Source organism: Vicugna pacos, chromosome 3 (genome assembly GCF_048564905.1).
Source record: "Vicugna pacos chromosome 3, VicPac4, whole genome shotgun sequence".
NCBI classification, from domain to species: domain Eukaryota; kingdom Metazoa; phylum Chordata; class Mammalia; order Artiodactyla; family Camelidae; genus Vicugna; species Vicugna pacos.
In genome coordinates, this window is record NC_132989.1 from 26,792,166 (window position 1) to 26,813,516 (window position 21,351).

The 21,351-nt window shown below is 53.7% G+C and overlaps 1 protein-coding gene across 5 annotated transcripts in view; it reads right to left on the bottom strand.

The window, feature by feature from the left end:
- Window positions 1-21,351, bottom strand: part of CATSPER3 (cation channel sperm associated 3) — a 335,119-nt gene that overhangs the window by 255,000 nt on the left and 58,768 nt on the right. Inside the window, exon 9 of one of the 5 annotated variants that reach the window (XM_072957133.1) lies at window positions 14,732-14,782. The exons of the other annotated variants lie outside the window; for them this stretch is intronic. Coding sequence (XP_072813234.1) covers window positions 14,747-14,782 — 36 coding nt within the window. The 3' untranslated portion in view covers window positions 14,732-14,746. Of the gene's footprint in view, window positions 1-14,731; window positions 14,783-21,351 lie in introns of those variants that run through there. 5 annotated transcript variants of the gene reach the window in all.

Consider the following 21,351-nt stretch of genomic DNA (forward strand, 5'->3'; position numbering starts at 1 on the left):
AACTGTGTTCCCCAGAACTCTGAGGCCCCTGGGAACGGGGGGGGAGACAGTCTGAAGGGCAGGTGAAGGGGGATGTGAGACGCCCCAAACTGTTCTGCCTTCATAAATCCAAGAGTTCACTTCAACAAAGGGATCTTCCAATGAACAAGAAGTGTGAATATTCTGGCATAAAAAAAAGTCACAGACAAGTGACAAAACTCACCACAGAGTCCCCTCCCCTCACACCTCACCTCCCCCAGCAGCATCAGTACTTTTGCGTCTATTGGTGTGATTGATTGTAGGAGTCACATCTGTCTCCCTCTACAGGCTGTGAGCTCCATGACAGTGGGGACCATGTCAGTTTTGTTCCTACCTTGGAACCCCAGAATCAAATGTGGTGACCGACACTTTTGAATGGATAACTGGACGAATGAATGAATGAATGAGTGAATACTCCCTCCCTCCCTACACACACACACACACACACACACACTGGCCCCAGGTCACCTCCCCAGCCCCTCAGCACACTGCCCATAGCACATATCTGAGATCTGCACTTTCTGGGACCCCAGCACACCCACACTGGAAGTGTTCTGGGGAGGGGTGGAGTTGAGAGTTCTCACTCAACTCCTCTCCTCAGATCCTGCCCATCTCAGGGCTGGACCTGTCCGAGGTGCTAGCAACACTGACCAGGCACTGGTCATCCGAGCCAATGAGTGGTGGTGCAGCGCGGGTCAGGGGTACCCTGGGGTCTGTGTGTCTGTAAGCCCCTCCTCAGCTTCCTCTCTGCTCACTGCTGCCTGCCTGCCTGCCTGCCTGCCTGCCTGCCTGCCTGCCTGCCGTGGGAGCACCCTCCTTCAGCCCACAGGTTCAGCCCAGTGTAGGGGAGCCACATATACTTGTACAAGCATGGAGCCATGGGCATTTACAACAGAAAGGCCAAGTCTTCCCTGACTACCCACACTCACCCAGCATCACCCTCAGCGGATGATCCCCCATGCGCTCAGAGCTTCTTGCTCCCTCTAAGCTCTATGAGGGCCAATCAGGAAAGTATTGGGGTGCCTCACATCCAGGGCTCCTACCTGAGCCATTCAAGCTCCCATTCAACAAACAAAAACCTACTATGCACCAGGCACTCTCCATCCAGCCCCTAGCATGGTGCCCACGGACAGTAGGCACTCAGTTCTCCTGCCTGCTGCAGCAGCTGCTCCCCAGACAACTTCTCTGGACCAGGAAGCTGCATCTGGGCATCCTGACAACCAGCTCAGCTCAAGCCTTCACATGCGTGTGTGTCTTTATGTGCCAGCAAGAGGCTCCAAGGGCCTGGGAGATACCATCAGGGAGACACTTGGATCTGTGTAGTGCACAGTGATTCACAGCCGGAGACATCCCTCCCCAGGCTACTGCTGAATTATCAGCCCCACCATCTTCAATTACGAGGCTTGTCACTCATCTGCAGTCATCAGAAGGAAGTCAGTAAGGAGATTAATGTCTTTTTAAAAACTGCTTTCATCCTTTAAAAGGATTCCTCCATAGATGCCATTTGTATTTCTAAGAGGAAAGGCTTCTTACTCCCTCAGCCATCTCTGATCACATTAACTCTCCCAAGGCCTTCCAGGGCTGTGAGGCCACGCAGAAAGCAAGAGTGTCGAGCTTGAGAGCCTGTCTACATAGGTTCAAATCCTACCTCGTATGCTGACTGACTGTGTGATCCTGAACAGGTGACTTACCTTTCCTGTGCTGCATTCTCCTCATCTGTAAGATGAGGGGGTAACCACACCTACCTCTAGGCTTGTGGGAAGATTCAATGGGCTGATACGTTGTAAGCACTCGGTACAGTGCCTGGTACACGGTATGTGCTTGATAAGTCTAAGCCGACACTGTTTGCTAACATTATCTCATGTCAAGTGGGAATAGACCCTCCCACTTGCTTTGTTGGCACTCATCAATGGCTCGTCTCTGTGTGACAACACTGAATAGCTGTTTACAGAGAATCATGCCAGGAATGCAGAGGAAAGTTACCAAGGCCCAGTGGAAGGAGTGGGCACAACACTAAGAATATGAGACACAAGACATCGTTATCACTGGAGAAAGAGTGACCTGGGAGGTCATGCTGGTGCAGGCATATCAGACCATAAGACATTTGAGTTTTGAGGGTTGAGTAGGAGTTTATCAGCTGAGTCTTACCCAGTCTTACCCAGTCCAACGCAGGTGTTCCATAAATAGCTAGTGACTAAATAGGGCAGAGTAGAAGGGCATTCCAGCCCAAGGGGACTGAGGATTTACAGTGTGACGGGACATGGTTCAGCCAGAGCAGGAAGTTTATAGGCATAAAAGCAAAAAAAAAAAAAAAAAAAAGTCGAGGTCAAATTGAGAAAGGTCTTGAATGCTATACTCAGGGGTCTTGGCTTTATTCATAGGCCAAGCCAGAGGAGGAATGACAAATCACAGCTGGGTTTAAAAAGATGGCTTGATCTGCAAAGCAGGTGACACAAGACTGAAGACAGTAGACCAGGGAGGAGTTATGGCAGCCCTGTCTTCACTCAGCCGAGCCCTGATCTCCATTTGCCCTTGAACTTTCTTCCTGGTAGAGGTGCTCTCAAGTTCACATCCCCAGAGACCCCATACTCCCAGCTATTCTGGTTAAGGACATGGTGCCCACAGCTGCCTGCTATCAGAAGGGCCCTCAGCCAAGACCTTTTGGGGAAATTTTCTCGTCTCCATGCAAGTCCCCAACTGACAGATGGAACTGGGCTGAGAGACAAGTCCTAGCCATACATTGGAGAGCCCTGATGGCAGGCTGGCCTCTGGAATTCCAGAGAACTGACTTTTCAGCACTCAAGGCCTGTGGCCCTTACTTCTCCCACACCGGTCCTAGGTGCCTCCTTCCCCTCTGTTCAGACGAGGGATCCTGGCTAGCAGATTTCTGCCCAAACTCGGGTTGTGATGTTCTGTGTCATGGACACCTGAGAATCCCCCTGTGGCTCAAGCTGTGCTCTGACCTCACCAGCCTGGCAGAGATGCTGCCAACACTGCCGACACCACCCTGACCATCTGCCCGGTGGCTGGGGCCACATTTAGGCAGCTGCCCCGGCAGGCACTAAAATTAGGTGACCCATCAGACCTAGGACATGGTGATCATGGGCAGACTGCCAAAGCTGCCCAGAGGGTCACTCCTCCCTGCCCAGCACTTGAGCCAGGGCAGAACAAGAGCAGTCCAGCATCCCCTTTTACGTCCAGGGAAACTGAGGCCTACAGAAGAACAGGGACCACTAAGGGGTGGGAATTGGAATTTTTGTTTAGTCCTTTAGGATTGTCCCTGAGGATGAAAAGTAATGCATGCCCCTAGTAGAAATGTAAAATATATTCCGTGAAGAGATGAGAATGAAAAAGCCACAATCCCAACATCTGCGCTAACCTCCACTTATCATCTAGTGTATCTCCCTCCTTCATTGCAGACGGTTTTACACAACAGAAAACACGCTTCACGGACAATTTGTAAAGTGTTCCCTTGCTCTACTTAGAATCATTTTGACAAACCATTAAAATTCTTTACATACATCAATTTGAATCAATGTACAACATTCCATTGTATTAATATGCCAGAGAAATCCCCCACTGTTGTAGTTGTTTCCCCTTCTGCGCTGTTATAAGTAACACTGCAGTGAACACCTAGGTACATGAATCTTCGTCCACATCTATGTTGACCTCCTCAGGATGAACTCCCAGCAATGTGCCAGGAAGTCTCTTGTGAATGGGTCACAAGAGAAGCACACGCTCAGGCTCTTAATATAGACTGCCTCCTCTTTTCCAAAAAGCCACCCCACACATCCCTCTGCCAGCTCTAGCCACGCTCCTTCCATCCACAGTCTGCTCATTTCTGTGATCATTTCTCTCCAAGGAAGTTTGTGTCTGTAACGCATACCTGTCTAACACTGCAGACAAACGTTATCTGTTCAGTGCAACACTCACCCATGGTTCCTTTTTTCCTAAACTAACTATAGCATCCAGGAGACACAGGAAGTAATCAAAGACTCAGAGACTCAGAGTTACTACTCCTGTGCCTGTGGGCCTTAAATTAGGGGTCAAAGTGAACCCCATTGATCACGCCCTTCCAAACAGCCTCAATGACCTCTCCTACCCTAGCTCACCTCCCTGCACACATCCAGGAAACAATTCTCCTGAGTGATGCTGTCCATCCCCAACAAGGTTAACTGATGACCCAAATTATGACACCAGACCTGAGACAGCAACCCATAAAGCAACTTGGCCAAGAATCAAATTACCTTTGCGTTTTCCAGCAGAGAAACTAAACTCCAGGCGCAGTGTAAAAAGGCTGTCTCTGGTCTGACGTCAGCCCCGCTGCCAGCAAGTTATGGATGGCACTGCCGGACCACCCGTCATAAATACAGTCCCTCGGCTAAACAAAGCCGACAGTTTTGTGCCAATAACCTTTGAACCACTCAAGCCCAGTGTCAATTGTATTTGTCTTCAAGCTGAGGTTTACTCTAGACTGTTTGCTAAATCAGGGCTCATCTGCAGAGATAATTCAAATATATTACAGGCACCAGACAGACACGCAGGCCTCCTACCCCTGCTCCCAGGCCTCCCCCACACAGCCTCACGAGGGTCTCCACCACAGCAGCCTGCACGCTGCACATTCCCCTAAACACTCAGCAAGTTTTACCAGGAACAAACAAGAAACGAGGGGAAAGAAGTGACACTGAGGCCAGGATTACAATCCCGGCTCTGCCGCCAGCCCTCTGTGCCACACCAGCAAAGTCACCTGAGCACGTGAAGCCTCTGCTTTCTCCTGAATGAAGGGTGTATCTATTCTCCTGGAAAATGGGGTACCTGTTTTTAGAGGACTGTTCATGTATCAAATCAGGCCACATGAATCAGCTCTGGAAAGTGGTAACCCAGGAGGAGCAGACATGCAGAATGAGCTCCCAGCATCATGCAAGAGATGGACAAACAGAGAGCAAAACTCTTCAAATGCTGCTGGGCTGAGGATCCACCAATGTGGAGACTCCCTGGCCTGATGGGGTGGGTTCTAAGTGGAGATGATATATAAAACATAGCTACATTTTAACAGAAAGCGATACAACACAGAGACTTGCCTGTGGCCAGCCCACCCGAAGCTGGGCTAATCTGTGCAAAGAGCATTTTGTGAGTGCTTCGCGTCTTGCCAAGCACTGGGCTGCTGCCAGGGAGACAGGAACTCAGGAACTGGGCGAGTTCATGTTCCCACAGCCAAGGGTCCTCGCACATCCACTCAGGCCACCCCTCACCCAGCCACCTTCAAAGGCTGGAGCCCTCTCAGCTATGACCCAGAGTCTCCAGTGCTTCTCACCATCTAGGGGGCTTCACCCAACCTCAGCCACAAGCCCCGCTGCTGGTAGGAACCAAAACACCCCCAAGGAGGAAGCAGTAAAGGCCCAGGAAACTGCTGCACTCTGCTTCCACTCGAGACTATGAAGTTGGGGGTTTGACAGGTAGGGAGTTTAGGACGGGAGGACTGTGGTATTGAGGGCTATGTTTTAATGACCATGAACCTCTTTTGAAAAGGAGTGAGGGGGTGGATGTAGCTCAGGGGTAGAGTACATGCTTAGCATGCACTAGGTCCTGAATTCAATCCCCAGGACATCCGTTAAAAAATAAAATAAAATTTATTAAAAGAAAGAAAAAAGAAAAGGAATGAGAAGAAACTCAACCAGGAAACCCCTGTAAGGACTGGGAGGGGCAAAGAGAGGACACAGCTGTGTTGTGGTTAACAGAGTCCCCAGGCCAGTCAGGCACCCAGCATCAATCTGTAAAATGGGAAAAATATTTTCTGCCCAAAGACTCAGTGCAAAGAACAGACAAAAGGGGAACTGCGAAGCCTTCCACATTCTGAAACACACACCACGAGCAGGAGGGATTGTTGCTGTTATTATGGTTAGAAGGCTATGCTTCCTCCACACCAGTGAGGGGACAGAGACCCAGATCCTGCTCCCAACTCCACCTCTAACTGCTGTGAGACCTCAGGAAAGTGCCTCCCACCACCCCTGGGCCTCACAGTGACTTGTACAAGGCAGTCTCCAAAGTCCGTTCAGCTCTGATGCCATAGGATGGATTCTGTGATGGGGTCAACTATGGAGGCCAGCCCCTGGCAAGATACCCCCTCCCAGAGGTCAGCTTAACCCCCTCCCCCATCAGTTTGATGGGAGTTGGAGGGGAGGTGTTGGCAGAACCAGGGTCAGAGACGTCACCATCACTCACCTTTGAGAGCCTCAGTCCTATCTGGGGATGCAGGGACCCCTCTGGTTTCCACGTCTCATCTCTGTGGCACCTGGGAGAAGGGAGTGTGGGGACCCCTCTACCACCCCCGTGCCTGGGGAACAGAAAGAGCAAAGCGGCAGCACATGTGCTGAGAGGGGAAGGCAGAAGACATTTATAAATGACCCTCTTAGCTGTTTACGAGACACCTTCTGAGAGAAAGCAGAGGAGGAGAAATAAACTTGAAGTAGGGAGACCTGGCTGGTGTCTGAGATGTGCTTTGATAAGCCAGCTATGCCAGTATTTCTTCTGTTTTTATGGCCACCTTTACAGCCCTGTGTTTGGGACCCTTTATCAGGGTCCGGAAGGAGAGACCGAGCAAGATCCAAGGCAAAGAGCCTTCCCTGGCAACTCTGTGAGCAGATCCCACCTCCTCTGGAGATCAAGATAACCTATTTTCCTCCCAGTCCAGGCAGCTGTCCCCCAGATACCCAGATCTTAGAAACGCCTTCAGTGTAGGCTGGGCAGCCCTAGCCTGATGCTGAAGGTGCCAGACACGGGGCAGAGGCCAGGTGAAGGTGTGGGGCAAGGTAACAACACCAGCTTAGACTGCTTTGGGGGAACTGCTCTTGGCTCACAGTGGAGAATGACAGGTAGGATAGGGTCCTGTGGGGAGACCAGACAAGAAGGCCAGTGATAAGGCCACGGCAGGGGGAACGCCCAAGGATCTGGCTCACTCAGGGCTGCCTGCAGTGTCAGCTGTGTGGACAGAGAGCCTGTCCTCCAGCAAATCCATGTGGCCAGATCATTTCACCCACTGAGACTGGCTTCTCAAAGGCATCCAAGAAACCCAGACCCCCCAGAGCCACAGCCACCCGAGGCCTAGAGGCAGGCGCCTGCTGCTGGGCAACCCGGGCACCTCCTAGTGCAGACACCCCAAGCGTGCCTCTCCTCTGCTCAGACGACATGACACCCAAGCCCTCACTTTTGAGGTAACTGTGAAGGGAAAACTACATGCTTTCTCCTCCCCGTCCCCCTCTAGGCACAGCTCAGCCCAGCTGCTCCACACTCTCCTAGGACTGTGCTAGCAGCCACCAGCCACAGCCCCGAATGGGCTCCAGCACAGCTCAGAACATGCTCTGAGTTCCTTGACCCAGCAACTCTTATCTCCCCTTCCAATGCCCTTGCCCCTCGCCCTCCCTCCTTTCCAAGGGAACCCCCACAGCTCCTACTGTGCTCTGCAGGGACATACCCTCCATCCCCCAAGCAGAACCCCAACCTGGCTTCTTTTTTTTAAACATTTGATTTTTAAATAATATAGATTCACAGAAAGTTGCCCTTACAGTGCAGACAGGCCTGTGCACCCCTCCCCACTTCCGCCATGGTTGCATCTTCCATTACTGCAGCACAATGCAACGCCAGGAGACTGACGTTGCTATAAAGTGTGTGTAGTTCTGTCATTTTATCACATACATGAAATCAGCACCAAAATCCAAATACTGAACTGTTCCATAAACCCAATCTTTGAGATGGCCTTCTTTTTTTAAGTACATACAATAAAACTTTTTAAAAAATCAAATCAGGGTGGGGAATGGAGGCTGAATTCAAGACATTTAGCATCAGACACCCAGGTCGAACAGTCCACACTTGAGCAAAGAGGCTGGGGGCAAAGGGGGACCTAGCTTCCCCTTCCCACTCTCCTGCCACCTGGCCCCACCCCAGGGTCGCCAGAGAGTGGAGGGCAAGACCGAAGTGTGAGCAGGCATCACGGAACCCACACACATGGACCCAGAACCCAGCTGCACTAAGGCCAGGACCCTGCACTTCTCCATGCCCCACCACAGGGTGAGACACCATCCTTCCAGGAACTCAGCTACCACCCAAGTCCCCTCTTCTTCTCCTTAGAGGCTGAAGAAGCCTTCTCCATTGCCTCGCCATCGCCACAGGTGGACCCCTGGCCAGGTGGGAGCCCCACAAGGTTGCTAAATGAAGGTGTGTGTGTGACCTAGGTAAGTCCCTTACCCTGATAGGCCCTGAGACCCCCAGCCTCAGCCCCAAAGTGAGACAGGTGCACAGCCAGGGAATTTTGTACAGTAACTGTGGGTGGGCCTGGGACAGGGCCCAGGAAACAGGTCAGCACCTACACTTTGTCCACAAGGCCTCCTGACCACCTTGAGGGCCTCTGGAGTGGACTCCTTGGAGAACGTTGGGTACAGGGGCTACAGAATCAATGGCAAGCATGGAGAGACAGAGGGAGGCACTGAGAGCTCAGGCCAACTCCCTGGTTTGGGGCCTGGAGATCATGAGCTGCCTTCACTCAGAAAGAAAGGAGCTCACCCTGCTAAGTCAGCCAGATCATCCGAGTGAAGGCAGGGATCTGGCCACCCTCACCCCTCAGTCCAGGACCTCCTCCCCAAGCCCAGAGAACAAAGCCAGGGCCCTCTGCAGGCCACCTCTCACCTCTCATCCAGACCTGCCTTAACTGTCTCCTGCTCCCTCCCACCATCCGAGAGCAGAGCCCTGCTCAGGCCACTTCCCAGCTCAGATACCCTCAGTGGCTTCCCCTTCCCCTGGAGGAGTCCCTTATCCTGGCATTCAGAGCCTGGCTGGCCTCTCCAACCCAGCTTCCATCACATCCCCGATAAGCATTCAGGCTCAGCCACATTCAACTAAAGGGAACTTACAGATTCCCCAACACCCCCTCCACTTATTCACCTACACCGTCCACTCCCCACTTGGCCTCCTCGTCTGCTCAGAAGGAAATCTTGCCCATGTCTCCAGACCCAGTACAAAAGTTAGCCCCTCTGGAGAGGCTTCTCTGACCCCTGCTCCTCTCTACTTCACCTGATGGCCTCAGGAACCCCAGGGTGGGGGGCTGGCCAAAGATAAGGATCCCATATTAGGATGAGGAAACTGAGGCCCAAGTAGGGAAAGTGTCTTGCCCAGCCACCCTCCACCACTTCTGTTCTGCTCTCCTCCCTTGAAGACAGTGAGCAGAGAGAGGGAGGTCACCTTGCACCCTCCTAGAGGGGGAAGGGAGTTGAAGCCCCTTCCGCCCGGGTATATCTAGGTGTCACAAGCTCCCAGGGTCTAGTGCCAGACCAGCTCTGCCTCCTCAGAAGCCTTGCCACTGTTGACTGCAGCCCAACTCCTGGTTCTTAGAGGAAGAGGGACCTTGGGCTTTGCAGATCACACAGACCTCCCTGCCTGCCCAGGTGCCCTCAGATGACCCAGCATCCAGGGGTTCCCAGGGAGATGCAGCTCAGGGGGCAGGATGGCTGCCACAGCAAGGTTCAGGCCCTGGCCAACCAGGCTGAAGCTCGTGGGAGAGGGTGGCGGTATCCTTCGGCCGAGGACACAGCCTGGGATGAGGTCCCACGAAGCCTTCAGGCCAGACTGCTCCTCCTTCACTATTTATGGCCCTCTGGAGGCAGCTCTCCCCTTTGTTCTGCCAAACAAGCTTGCTCCTGACTTCCAAGTCAGCCAGGGACTTGGCAAACATTTGTCAAGGCTCGTTCCTCACTTTGTGTGTCTCCACGCAGCGATCTGGGCTCTATGCACAGATATGCATTGCCCCAGGGCTTGGTGGGGAGACCCCATGTTCTGCAGCCCTCAGGCCCCAGCTGCAAGCACATCAGGGTGGGGTCTCTCCATCCACCAAAAGTCCAGCCTCGCTCCACCCTGCCTGAAATGCCACTCTGTCCTATCATGTACTCTCCCCTAGGGTCAGAATCCCATGCAGGCCATCAGTCAGAGGGTCCAACTGACATGGCAGTGAGCTTGGGGTGTCTGGGAGACGGGGAGTGGGGAGGATGTGCAGACTCAAGGCTTGTGATGGGGGCAGGGGCTGAGTGTGAAGTGGAACCCAACACAAGGACAGAGAAGCAGCCGCCACTAGCTCACCCCCATCTCTGGCTGCCATGTGTCCTGAACTCAGGATGGTGCCACCCAGCCAGCCGAGGTCAGCATGCCCTGATCAAAGCCACCAAGTGGGCGGGCAGCCCCCAGAAAGCCCCTAGAAATCTAACAATGAAGGGAAGTTAGATTCAGATTTCACAGTCAATGTCAGCGAGCAGACAGATGGAGACCTGTGCCAGATGAAGACTCCAGAGGGCAGAGATATCTGAGGGGAGTGCATCTCTGGACCTCAGTTTCCCTTTATGCACAGTGGGAACCCAGAGGGGAGGGAGCTCATCCACCTAGAGCCACACAGGTAGCTGCCTCAGACCCCACAGCACAGAGCAAGACAGAGGGGGAGAACTGGCAGGCGGGCTGCCCGGAGCCCAGGGCCCAGGCCCACCTCCTTCACCTCTCTAGGCCTGCCCTTCTTTGATCCCTGGAGATGGAACAAGCACCTGCTTTACAATTTGCTCTGAGAACAAAAGGAGCTAACGCACAGGAAGATGTTGGCAAAGCCCAGCACACACCTGGGCTTCATCCACGGGAGCCAATGTTGCTGTTACTGTCACTCGCCATCTTGGACAAGTCGCTGAGCCCCTCCCCGTCCCCTTCTCCTTCATCTGGCAGCTGGTTGTGATGCAGAAGTACCCTGATACAAAGAAGCCCACACACACCTAGCATCCGGCTGGTATTCAAAAAACATTAGCCCCTCTGCATGTATCCAGTAGGGATTTAATAGATGCCTGCTGACTTGAGTCACAAAGGGCTAACAGGAAATTTGAAAGGAGCAAGGAACAGCAGGCCCATGGGGGTTCAGATTCCACCTGGAAGGGGGACACCTTGGCCACCAGGACCCACGGAGACAGACTGGACAGCCTTGTGGAGACGCTCCTTACCGTAAAGCTTGCAGACTGTGGCCCAGGGAGCCCTGGGGCTCCTCGTGGTGCCTGTAGGGCCAGAAGGGGATGTGGTAGGAGGGCAGATGAGCCCATATCTACACCCACCCTCAATTAGAGCAGCACTGCACTCCTCTATTGAGAGGTCCTGGTAAAGTTTCATTTGAAAAATGTGCCCTTCTGCTAGAAGTAATTCAACTTATTTTCCACATGAAAGAAATAAAGCCCAGAAAAGTCCAAGGGCCAGGAACCCAGGACCTTGGAATCATGAAGGCACTTCTTGGTAGCTTTTTAGCCTGCTCCTCGTGGTAGCAGGGCAAGGGGGATACCAGAGGCTGTGCCCCATCCTCAGGTAGATAAGAACATCCAGGCTGAAACTGCCCTTCACCAGCTTTGTCATGGCCCTTCCTCCACCTCGGCTCCTGCTACCTCCACAGCTCAGTCAGAGGTCAGTTTCTCCAGGAAGCCTGCCCCAACCCCCAGGTTAGATCTGCTGCCCCTGTTCTGTCTCCCACAGCTCCTAACCTGCCCCACTGCTAAAGATGCATTCGTCTTTAGATCCAGTCCCTCATGAAGGACTGCACCAAGATTGTCTATCACCCCTGAGTCTCCAGCACACAGTGTGGGTGCTGCTGAAACTGTCTGTTGAATTGCCTGTTGACAGAAGGAATGAAGTACAGCCTCCACTGTTCTCTCTGTAAAATGGGTAAATACCACCTCCAACAGAGAGAATAATGACTGGCAAGTCAAGGGCTCAAACAGTGGAAGTCCTTCTCCTGCTGCCCTGGGCAGGCTCAGGCAGCCAAGCATTACTACCAGGTTCCTCTGCCCTGGCAGAGACTCACCTCAATGAGGAGAGGCCTGGGCTGGCCATGCAGGGTCCCTTACCAAGACCCCCAGAGTACCTCAGGGGCACCCATCAGGGGCACCTGCCAGGTTAGCATGCACTTTCTTGGTACTAGCATTTACGTAGGATTTGCAGAGAAGGGGAAATAGCAAGGTGTTTCAAAGCATTCCAAAGAAGAGGAGGGACCACAAAGCCCTGGGGCTCCCAGCGGGGCTCCTATAGCCAGCCCAAAACTGGCCCCAGGACCTACAAAGGGCTGCTCCTGACAGGCCTGTGGGTGAGGCCAGGCCCTGCACATATGGCTATCCTTGTACATCACAGCCCTGCTAGAGAGGAACACTTAGCATCTCCCACCAAATAGCTGAGAAAGTGAGGCCCACAATGATAAGCAGGCAGAGCTGGGATTCCCACCCAGTCTGACTCCAGATGAGCCTCGAGTGCCGAGGAGAATCTGGACAAAACATGGTAGCAGGGCTGGAGTGCTGGGGGCGTGACTTAGAGAACAGCATTAGAGGGGCAGGTCCCCCAAAAACCAACACAGCTCTGCACAAAAACACATTCCACAGGGCAGTCAACCAGAGGAGCCCTAAGGAAAACGGCAGTCACTTCGCAGCCACCAGTCCCATGCATCCAGGGTTCCCCATCTGAGAGGGGCAGCCCCACAATACTGAGAAAACATCAATATTTCATGGGCAGCTCCCTCCTGCCCTCCGATCATGTTTTCAATTGTCATGAAACAATTCAGAATTTCCAACTCAGGGCTAATAGGCTGCTGTCAGCCAGTCAGCCAGAGCAGGCACAGGTAATTATTTTAAAAGCTTCCGGCAGGGTAGTTCACTGTACTGGTTCCCCAAACTGTCTGTTTGCTGTAGTTGCTGTGCCCCTTCAGGCCCTGAACACCCTGTCTCCCCACACAGCAGTAGACATCTGGAAAGCTGCTGAGGCACAAGCCACAGAGCCTGTGAGCATGAGAGAGACAGACCAGGCCTCCAGAAGGGCAAACTGAGGCCCTCTAAGGGGAAGCTGCAGAAAGCAACGGCCTCCACTTCTTACCTTTGTATTTCCCATGTCAAGCTGTAGCCTCCTGTGTTTCAGGCAGATGAATAAACTGACGGACAAAGAGAAAGATAGATGGTATGGCTGAGTGAATGATGTTGCAATAATCTGCTCTTATCTCACCTCCTCAGATTCATCCTCCACTACCCAGATTGAGTGATCTTTCTAAAATATCAATCTGACTAGATCTCTCACCGTTTAAACCCTTCACCTGCTCCTCTTTGCCTTCAGGAGACTATCCCACCCTCCTAACAAGGATTGTGAAGCTCTGTGGTATCTGGTTCCCAGCTAATTCTCCAACTTCCTCTTCCCCCATTCTCTGCCTTACTACCTGTCTCAGTACTGTTCCCAGGGTGGGCAGGGGGTGGGGATGGAGGGTAAGGATGTTCCAGACAAACTCAAGGCCTGTATATCACTCATGGCCCTTCAACACCAGGCAGATTTCTTCTCTAGCATTGTGCTCCAGGTTTGGTTATGGGTTGCTGTGTCTGCCTCCTTGTCTCAACCTAAATGAGCAGGAGCCACCTGTCTTTGTATCACTGCAATCATAGGCACAGAATATGTACTCTCTAAACTTCTACTGACTTGACAGAGACCAGTTCAGAAAGTTCCAGACCAGGGTTTTTTCCATTATTCCATGTAAATGCTGATAGGCCTGTATTTGAGCATGCCCAAATGGTTTCTATTTTTGCTTTTGCTGCCAGGAAGCTCAAAGTACAATATAATAATACTCAAATAAATTAATAACTTACCTGATCTGAGGGATTCCTCTCTACTTTTAGAGCCTTTAATTCCCTCCTCACAGATGAAAAAGGAAGTACAAATAGATGCCCTCCCTTAATCTATGGATCCATCTCTCTGGATCCATGGTAAGTCAGTAGACTCTGAGCCTCCCCTCAGACATTCTGGTAGTTCTCCACCTCTTCCTATAGATGAATGCAACAACAATCCTGATGGACTTCAGACTCTTCCAACAGAGCCAGCGCCTCCCCATCACATTGGAGTGAACTTCTTACCAACACCAACAGCAGCCCTCTGAGAACTTCACAGGGCAGAGACTGCACTGGGAACAACCCATTTTGTGCCACCAGCAGCTCAGAGAACTTGTTCCAGGACAGCAGCCAGTATTCTTGGGGGAGTATGGTGACTATTCCCTAACAAGGTGGTGCTCCCCATCCCATCTTTCTGAGGTGAGGCCTGTGACCTTAGCCTGGCCAAACACAGACTTGAGCCACTTCCCCACAAAGTGACTGGTTCAGCAGTGGGCATGTGAGCTGCACCCAGCCAATCAGCAAAGCTAAATCCCTTTGCCCACCCTAGGAAGGGTCCTGTGGTTGTCAAAAGAGGCTCAGCCCTGCTCTCAAGGAGCTTACAAGTGGTAGGGGCAATAGGTTTTAATCAATCATTACACAAATACTGATTTCAATACTATTGCAATAAGAGTTATGAAGGGAAAGGATGTTCTCTCTGCTTTTACTGGATATTGACAGAAGAAATGCTGCTTGAAGAACTGTTATGCCTTTCTACATAACTGTGGCTGAAGACACTTGCCCATTATTTTTAATTTTAACCTATGTAACAAATTCATCTCAGAGTTTTGTACCAGGGAGAAAAACTTCTGATTAGAAGGAGTGTGTCATTTTGAAAGGAAAGAAAAAGTAAATGTATCAGACAATTCTGATGACTTTTTTTGACTAAGTACCTGTAAGCTCAAAGCTAAAGTGATATTCAGGCACAAGGATGGTGTCACTTCTATTCCTGGTGGATCCAGCTCCAACCTTCCTCGCTCTGATGCCTGATCCCTCTGCCTTCAAAGTAGAAATGTATGTGCCCAAGATGTCAAAACCTAAAGGGAAATTGTGAAAAATTCTTCTTGGAAGAAGCAAAAATAAGATTATAAAAAGTATATTTTGACCTACCCCGGTTCACCAAGAACTTCTAGGCTCTCAAGCCCTAGTCCCACTCCGTCTCACCCTACCTGCCTGCACAGCTTCCCTAATCTGAAACTTCCAAGCAGCTAAGCAGGTGATGAGGGGCAGGTCTACTAAATCAGAGAATGGGCCTGCTCTTGCCTGATTCAACCACTGTGACCACCCTGGGGAAAGAATGAAACAAAAAAGAAAGCAAACTATTTTAAAGAGCAAAGCAACCCAGCAGGTATCACCACTTTGAGGTGGGGAGGGGGCGCTGCCCACCCCTATACCAGGCCACACCCCTTACCTCCACCATCTCCTAGATTTCTCAGTGAGGTGAAAACTCTTCTCCCATTTTACAGTAGGAAAAAGCCAGGAGAGGTTAGGGGTTTGCCCAAGACCACATAGCTAGTAAAAGACACATATAAGATTCCGACTCTGACCATCGGGTCTCAGAGGCAGCTTTTTGGCACCGCAGGCTCTGCCTGGGAACAAGGACATACAGAGAATCACATACATATGCCCAGCCATCGCTGGGAACAAACCCCAGAAAATCGCTGGTGTGCAGAGGTAGAAAAGTTCAGTTTCCTGATGCAGGCATCAGAGTGAATGCCACCCCAATTAGACACGTGTCTCACTCACCACATATAGTAAGGGCTCAGCGGTTACATTTATGCCCAAAGATGCTGGGGCACCTGGAGTGTGGGGGAAGGCTGTCTGAGACAAGGTCGGAAGCATCTCACCTTAGCAGCCTGCAGGCCCAGACCCACCAGCATAAGTTTCACACTTAAAATAGCCCACATCGTGGCAGTGGGAGAAGCAGAGGCTGGAATCCTGAAGGGCAGAGTCCAAACTGAGTTTGCACTTCTGCCAGGTTGCCTCAGGTGTAGGTCTAAAATCTCAGGCATCAGGAGCTCAACTCTTAACCCTTACGGCTCTGATTGCACCAAGCCCCACACACCCACCACAAAGGTGTTCCTACTGTTGAGGGTGGGGAAGAGGCTGTGAAGTCCCCAAACAGCAGGACAGGGTGCAGGGGCCACCTTACTGGCCTAGCGCCACGGCCTCTGTGAGCCTGGGTCAGCCTGCTTCCAGCTTTGAGTGTTGGGATGAGGTCTTGGAGGTGCAGGCGACAGGGCACCAAAAGCATGGAGCCCTGGCCTCTCCTGCAGCAGCTGTCAGGAAAGCCAGGCAGGGAGGCGCCGCCAGTGACGGCACCTCATGAAACATTGATGCCCGGCTGCCACACTGCCATCTCCCGGCACCTTGAGCCAAAGCGGCAACCCTGAGCCCCTTGGTCATGGGGGCAGCTGCCCCTGTCGCCGAGGGTGGTCCCTGACAGACTGCCCGCTCTACTCTCGGTCCCATTCCACGGCCCCAGCAGCAGGCTCAGACTGGGCACTTGGTGGAAGCAGGAGACTGTTTGCCCAACTGGTTTCCCCCACAAGGCTTCTCATGGAATATCAGGCCGAGAGTGGAGAACCTGGTTGCCTGCAGATGGAACCCAGTTCCCCTAAGTCTGTCCCATCTCCCAGTAGCCACTTGCCAGGGACAGGCCAACCAGGCCACATGTGGAAGGGCCAAGCAGGACGACCACAGGAGGGTGTGCAGGCAAGAGGCTGGACAAGGGGCCAGAGGCCTGTCCTCATGGGGTCGGTCTCCACTTTCCTCATCAGCCCTGCCCCTGAGGAAGATGCGGGGTGGGGGGGTCCTCCAAGCGGGGCAGGTCGGGTGGTTGCCCCTCCCCAGTAACCACCGTCCCCCCAATATGAAGAGAAGCCCTGGGGTCTGTCCTCAAACCTCCTTGGCTGCCAAGCTCTGGCAGCGCATTCCCTCTACCAACATGCAAGACCAGCTCCCTTCTGCAGGCTGAGCAGAAAGGGGAAAGGGCCGACTCTCAAAACCCAGGGTAGACCGTCACCTGGCAGGACCCTGGGAAACTCCGACCAGACCCTGACTAAACTGAAATCGGCCTCGGCCCCTCACGTGCCAGGTGGGAAACTGAGTCCAGGGAGAGAAAGTGCGCCGGAACACGGCGGGGACCCGCAGTGGCTTCGACCGCATGCGGCCGAGTCCCTCCTCCACGCGTGCAATCCCGGGGCGCGCTCATCGGCCTCCAGCCCGGGCCACGAGCCGCGCCGACCCCTGCCTGCGCCCCGAGGGAGGCCGGGACCCCCAGCCTGCGGGATTGCGCGCCGCCCCCTCCCCGCTGGTCCCAGCGAACGCCTCGCTTCCCCTCCCCCCTTCCCGCCTCCCCGGCCCGTGTCCCCGCCTTCCCCGCGGGCGACGGGCGGCGGCGGCGGCGGCGGCAACTGCGGGAGGAGCGGGGCCGAGCCGCGGCAGCCGGGACCTTGCACGCTGGGATGTAGCGAACCAGAAGGGGCCGAAGCTACGCGTAAAGCCGGAGACGCAGCTGGATCCCGGGCTCCAGTCGGAGTCGAAACCTAAGTCAGAGTCTGTGGCGAGCGAGCCCGGAGCCGAGGAGCCGCACACGCCGCGCAGCCCGAGACGGGTAAGAGTCGAAGGGCTAGGGGCACTGGGTCTCCGCGGTGTTGGAGCGCAAGGAAGTGGTGGCCGACTTGCGCGCTCTTTGCCCCGGGAGTGTGTCGGGGTCCAGCCGGTGGCGTGGGACTGAGCGCATCGCGAAGGCCAGGCGCCATCGAGGCAGAGCCAAGAGCTCGTTTCTGCGCTGAGCGCACGGTCACAGCTGCCATCGTCGAGCGCTACCTCACCTAACCCGTGGACCACGCCACACTTTGACCCTGGGCACCCCAAGAAGGCAACAGTTTCAGGGGCGCGGGCCCCAGCCCTGCAAAGGGCACATCCCTGGATGCCCTTCACAGCCCCTCGCTGTAGCGCGGGCAGCTGGGGACCTCTGGGAGAAAGGGCAGGCGAGAGAGCCGCCCGCCGCTGCCTGCTGCTCCCAGGAATGGGGGCCCCAGCACGAGCCGAAGCGCTGGCCCCTCTGAACGCCTGGGGACTTCGGGCTTAGCTTCGCGTCAAGAGGGTATTTTTCCTAAACGAAACCGCTTCATTCGTTCGCTTGTTCGTTCGTTCGGGCAACCTTGCCGCAGAAAAGCAATAGACGTCGGCCGGAGCTACAGCTCTCTTCGCTGCGCACCCCGACGTTCCGCCACAGTGCTTGGAGGTGCCCCTAGCTCAAGGCGGCCTGCCCTAGCCGGCGCAGGTCGGGCTTTTCCTTACCCTGAGAGAAACCCCAAATGCCCTTCGCATAATCCAATGAAGACATCCCCGCGACTTCTCCAGGGTTTGGTTGTTGACACACGGTTCCTGAGAACTCGGCCGCTTCTCTAGAACCGGGTCTCGGAATTCTGAAATTGACCAGCCTTCTAAATCTGAGCCGATTCCGTCGTGATAAAGCAAGGGCCCCAAGACCAGGATCGCAGAAATAGGAACCCCAGGCCGTGATCCTGGTTTCAAGCTTTTCCGATTTTGGAATTCCCTTAATCAAAATATTTTAATCCACTTTTCTGAGAAACTAAGGGTCAGGTATTCTCTTGGCAGCCCAGTGGTCTCTGACAGCCACTAGGGCCAGAGGGACGCAACCCCAGGTTGCTGTCCACTTGGCACAGAATGCAGGTCTAGGGTGATAGCAAAAGCTACAGGCAGCAGGGCAGCCCGGAGGGGGGAACTGCTGGCCCTCTGCCCTTTCCTAAGACTGCTTTGGGACCCCTCATCTCTGCTCAGAAAAGGAAAAGAAGTGGACTCTAGGATGTAGAGGCAGCTTTTGTTGACCTTCAGGCCAGGCTCAGAGTGCCCTTCTGTCAGGAAAGCAGCTGCTGGGAAGAGGAGGCTGTGTAGAGCAAAAGCTGACCCTCTCCTTCCCAGTTGTGTGACCGGCTGTTGCCTCTTTCCTAGCCTTCTCTACCCCTGGCTCAGTCATTCTCAGGAACCAGAGAGCCATCAGTGGGCTCCCTTGAGCCATAAGCGTGGAGAGTGATGGGCCCTACTGGCTGCTGATGGAGGGTTCTGAGTTTCATGCTCCCATCCGCTCCTCACTCAGCCATCCTGCCTGAATACATCCCAGCTCTCCCCACCAGGACAGGCTGGGGAACCCCAACTGAAAGGCTGAGGACCTAAAAGCCTAAGCGATCCAGCGAGATAATTCCCAGACTGTACCTGAACACCCCTTATCCCCATCACGCAGAAATTGCTTTCCCTCAAAGAAACAAGTTTTTTGGGGGGGGAAGGACTGTTAGATCTGGCTGAAGGAGGTAGGTGGTCCCGGCTGCACTCCCAAAACTGGGTTTTCTAGTTTGAACTTCTCCACGGCCTAAGAGGCTTAGGGCTGGAATGTCCCCGAGAGTCATGGATGGCCCCCGGGGCAAGCCATGGCACATTCCTTTCCTTTTCCTAAAATCCCTTGATTCTGGTGCAAAGATTAGGGCAGAGCACCCTGTGAGTGGGTGGAAGGATGCACTTCATGAAGACCCTCCAACCGCCCTTCCCAAATAAAATTACCAAACCATTCTTGGGCACAGAGTTGTTTTCTGAAAGCCCAGCCTCAGGAAGGGTCCCTATGGTGACTACTTCAACCTCCACAACAGCCCAGGCTCCTCTGCTGAGCCCAGCCGGAACTCTAAGCCCCAAATTTCCTGAAAGTCATAGAATCATTGCTAGCTCTGTGTGGCCTGGAGCAATGGGGAATAGGGCACATGGTTCCAGCTCCAGTAAACCCCCTTCCCTCCTCTCCTCATCAAGTGAGGTGGAGACTGAAGGGATCACTGTGTCCCATGTGCAGGACAAGCCTTGTCCAAGGTCACTCAGCAAAGCTGAGGTAACACTGAATACTTGCTCTTTCTCCTGAAAGAGAGCTGCCTCCTGTGGCGGGTGCGCGTGCATGTGTCTGTCTGTGTGTGTGTCTGTGATGTATCTCTGGGTGTGCAAGAAGCCCCCACCCTGCTTGGGATAGCAGCCAGTGGAGGGAGTGTCTGGGGAAGAAGAGAGAACACCCAGGTACCTTTTCCATCCAACACCCAGGATCAGACCAGGGCTTCTTCTAGATCAATTGCTTCCTCACCTTTGCTCATTCAGTGCTGCCCAGGTCCAGCAGAACAGAGTCCCCTGGGCAGTCCCCACTAGTCTCAGCCCTGCTCTAGGGCTAGGGCCCCTGGGATATGGAGCTTCACCTGCAATAGTCTGAGAGCACTTCCATCCACACAGCAGGCATCAAGAATTCCAAATACAGGGATTATTGCGACTTCCTGGAGCACTGCCAGAGGCTTGGGTCCAGAGGGGCACACAGCAGGTGCTCAATAACTGCATTAAATGCATCAACAGTGAGGGAAGCAAGCCCCTCTGATTGAATAGCTAGAGCTGCAGAGTCACAAAACAGTCCTTACCCATGGAAGGCCTGACTCTTTAGATCCTCTGGGGAGTGGGGGGCTCAGAGGCAGACCATTCATTCCATGCCCCACCCACAGGGGACTGTGCTTCCCACCTTGACATGACACTTGATGGCCTTAGAGCATACCTCCTACTCCCTATCAGCCAGATTTTGTGCCAAAGAGCATCAGTCTTTTGGGATTCAGAGGCCTGGCTGTGTATACACATATGTGACTCTGGACTCCCATGTGTGGGCACAGTGAGTATGTGTGTGTCTGTGTATGCATGGCACACCTGTGTGGGTATACAGTACATATGTGTGCGTGCATGCTCCTGTGACTTGTCTGTATCCAGGCAGGCTGGGTGGCACACTGTCCTGTCAGGTTAAGGCAGCTCCCGGAAGGTGGTGTGTGAAGGGGCACTCCCTGGCATGCTGCAGCACCTGAATACCTCCTTGAAAGGAGGTATCTGCTGCTTCAGGAGATTCAGCCAAGAAATGTGGTAAAAGAAAGGGCTACTGTGGGCAAATGCTGGGTAACTATACTTCCCTGTGCCCTCCTCCCCCACCCCTCACACACCAAAATTGTTTCACCTTGGGGGTCTCAACTTAAAGAAACGTCCCTTTGGGAGGAAAAGGCAGGAGTCACTGAGCCCCTGCCCCCACCCCAAACTCCTGGGATGCATCCTCCTTCTGGCCTTAACCTCACACCCTGCCCCTTGTGGTCACAGGCACCCAGTCAGAGTGGGCTGGCCCTAAGAAACTGGGCCTTCTCCCCAGGGCCCAGAGCCGAGATCCTTGGGCTGAAGCCGAGGGAGGGATCAAGAGGCAGGTCTGGTTCCACCATGCCCCTGCCTCCCCTGCCCCACAATCCTGGCCTAGGAGCTCAGCCTGGGGCAGGGATGCCTCCCCCTGCCAGGGAGCCGGGATGAGGGCAGTGTCTGCAGAGCATCCCAGGCACTGACAGTCTGTACGTCAGTCCCAAGTAGACACCCCCAAGAGGACATGACGGTGAACTGGGCCTAGAGAGTATCGCAGTGCTTCCTCCCCAGGCTGCTGTCCTGCCCAGGGCTCCTTCTGTCTGGTCAGCAGGTGAGGGGCAGAGGGCAGTCTGGGGTCCAGCTGTGGCTAGAGGAACAGGTCAGGGTCGCACCCTAC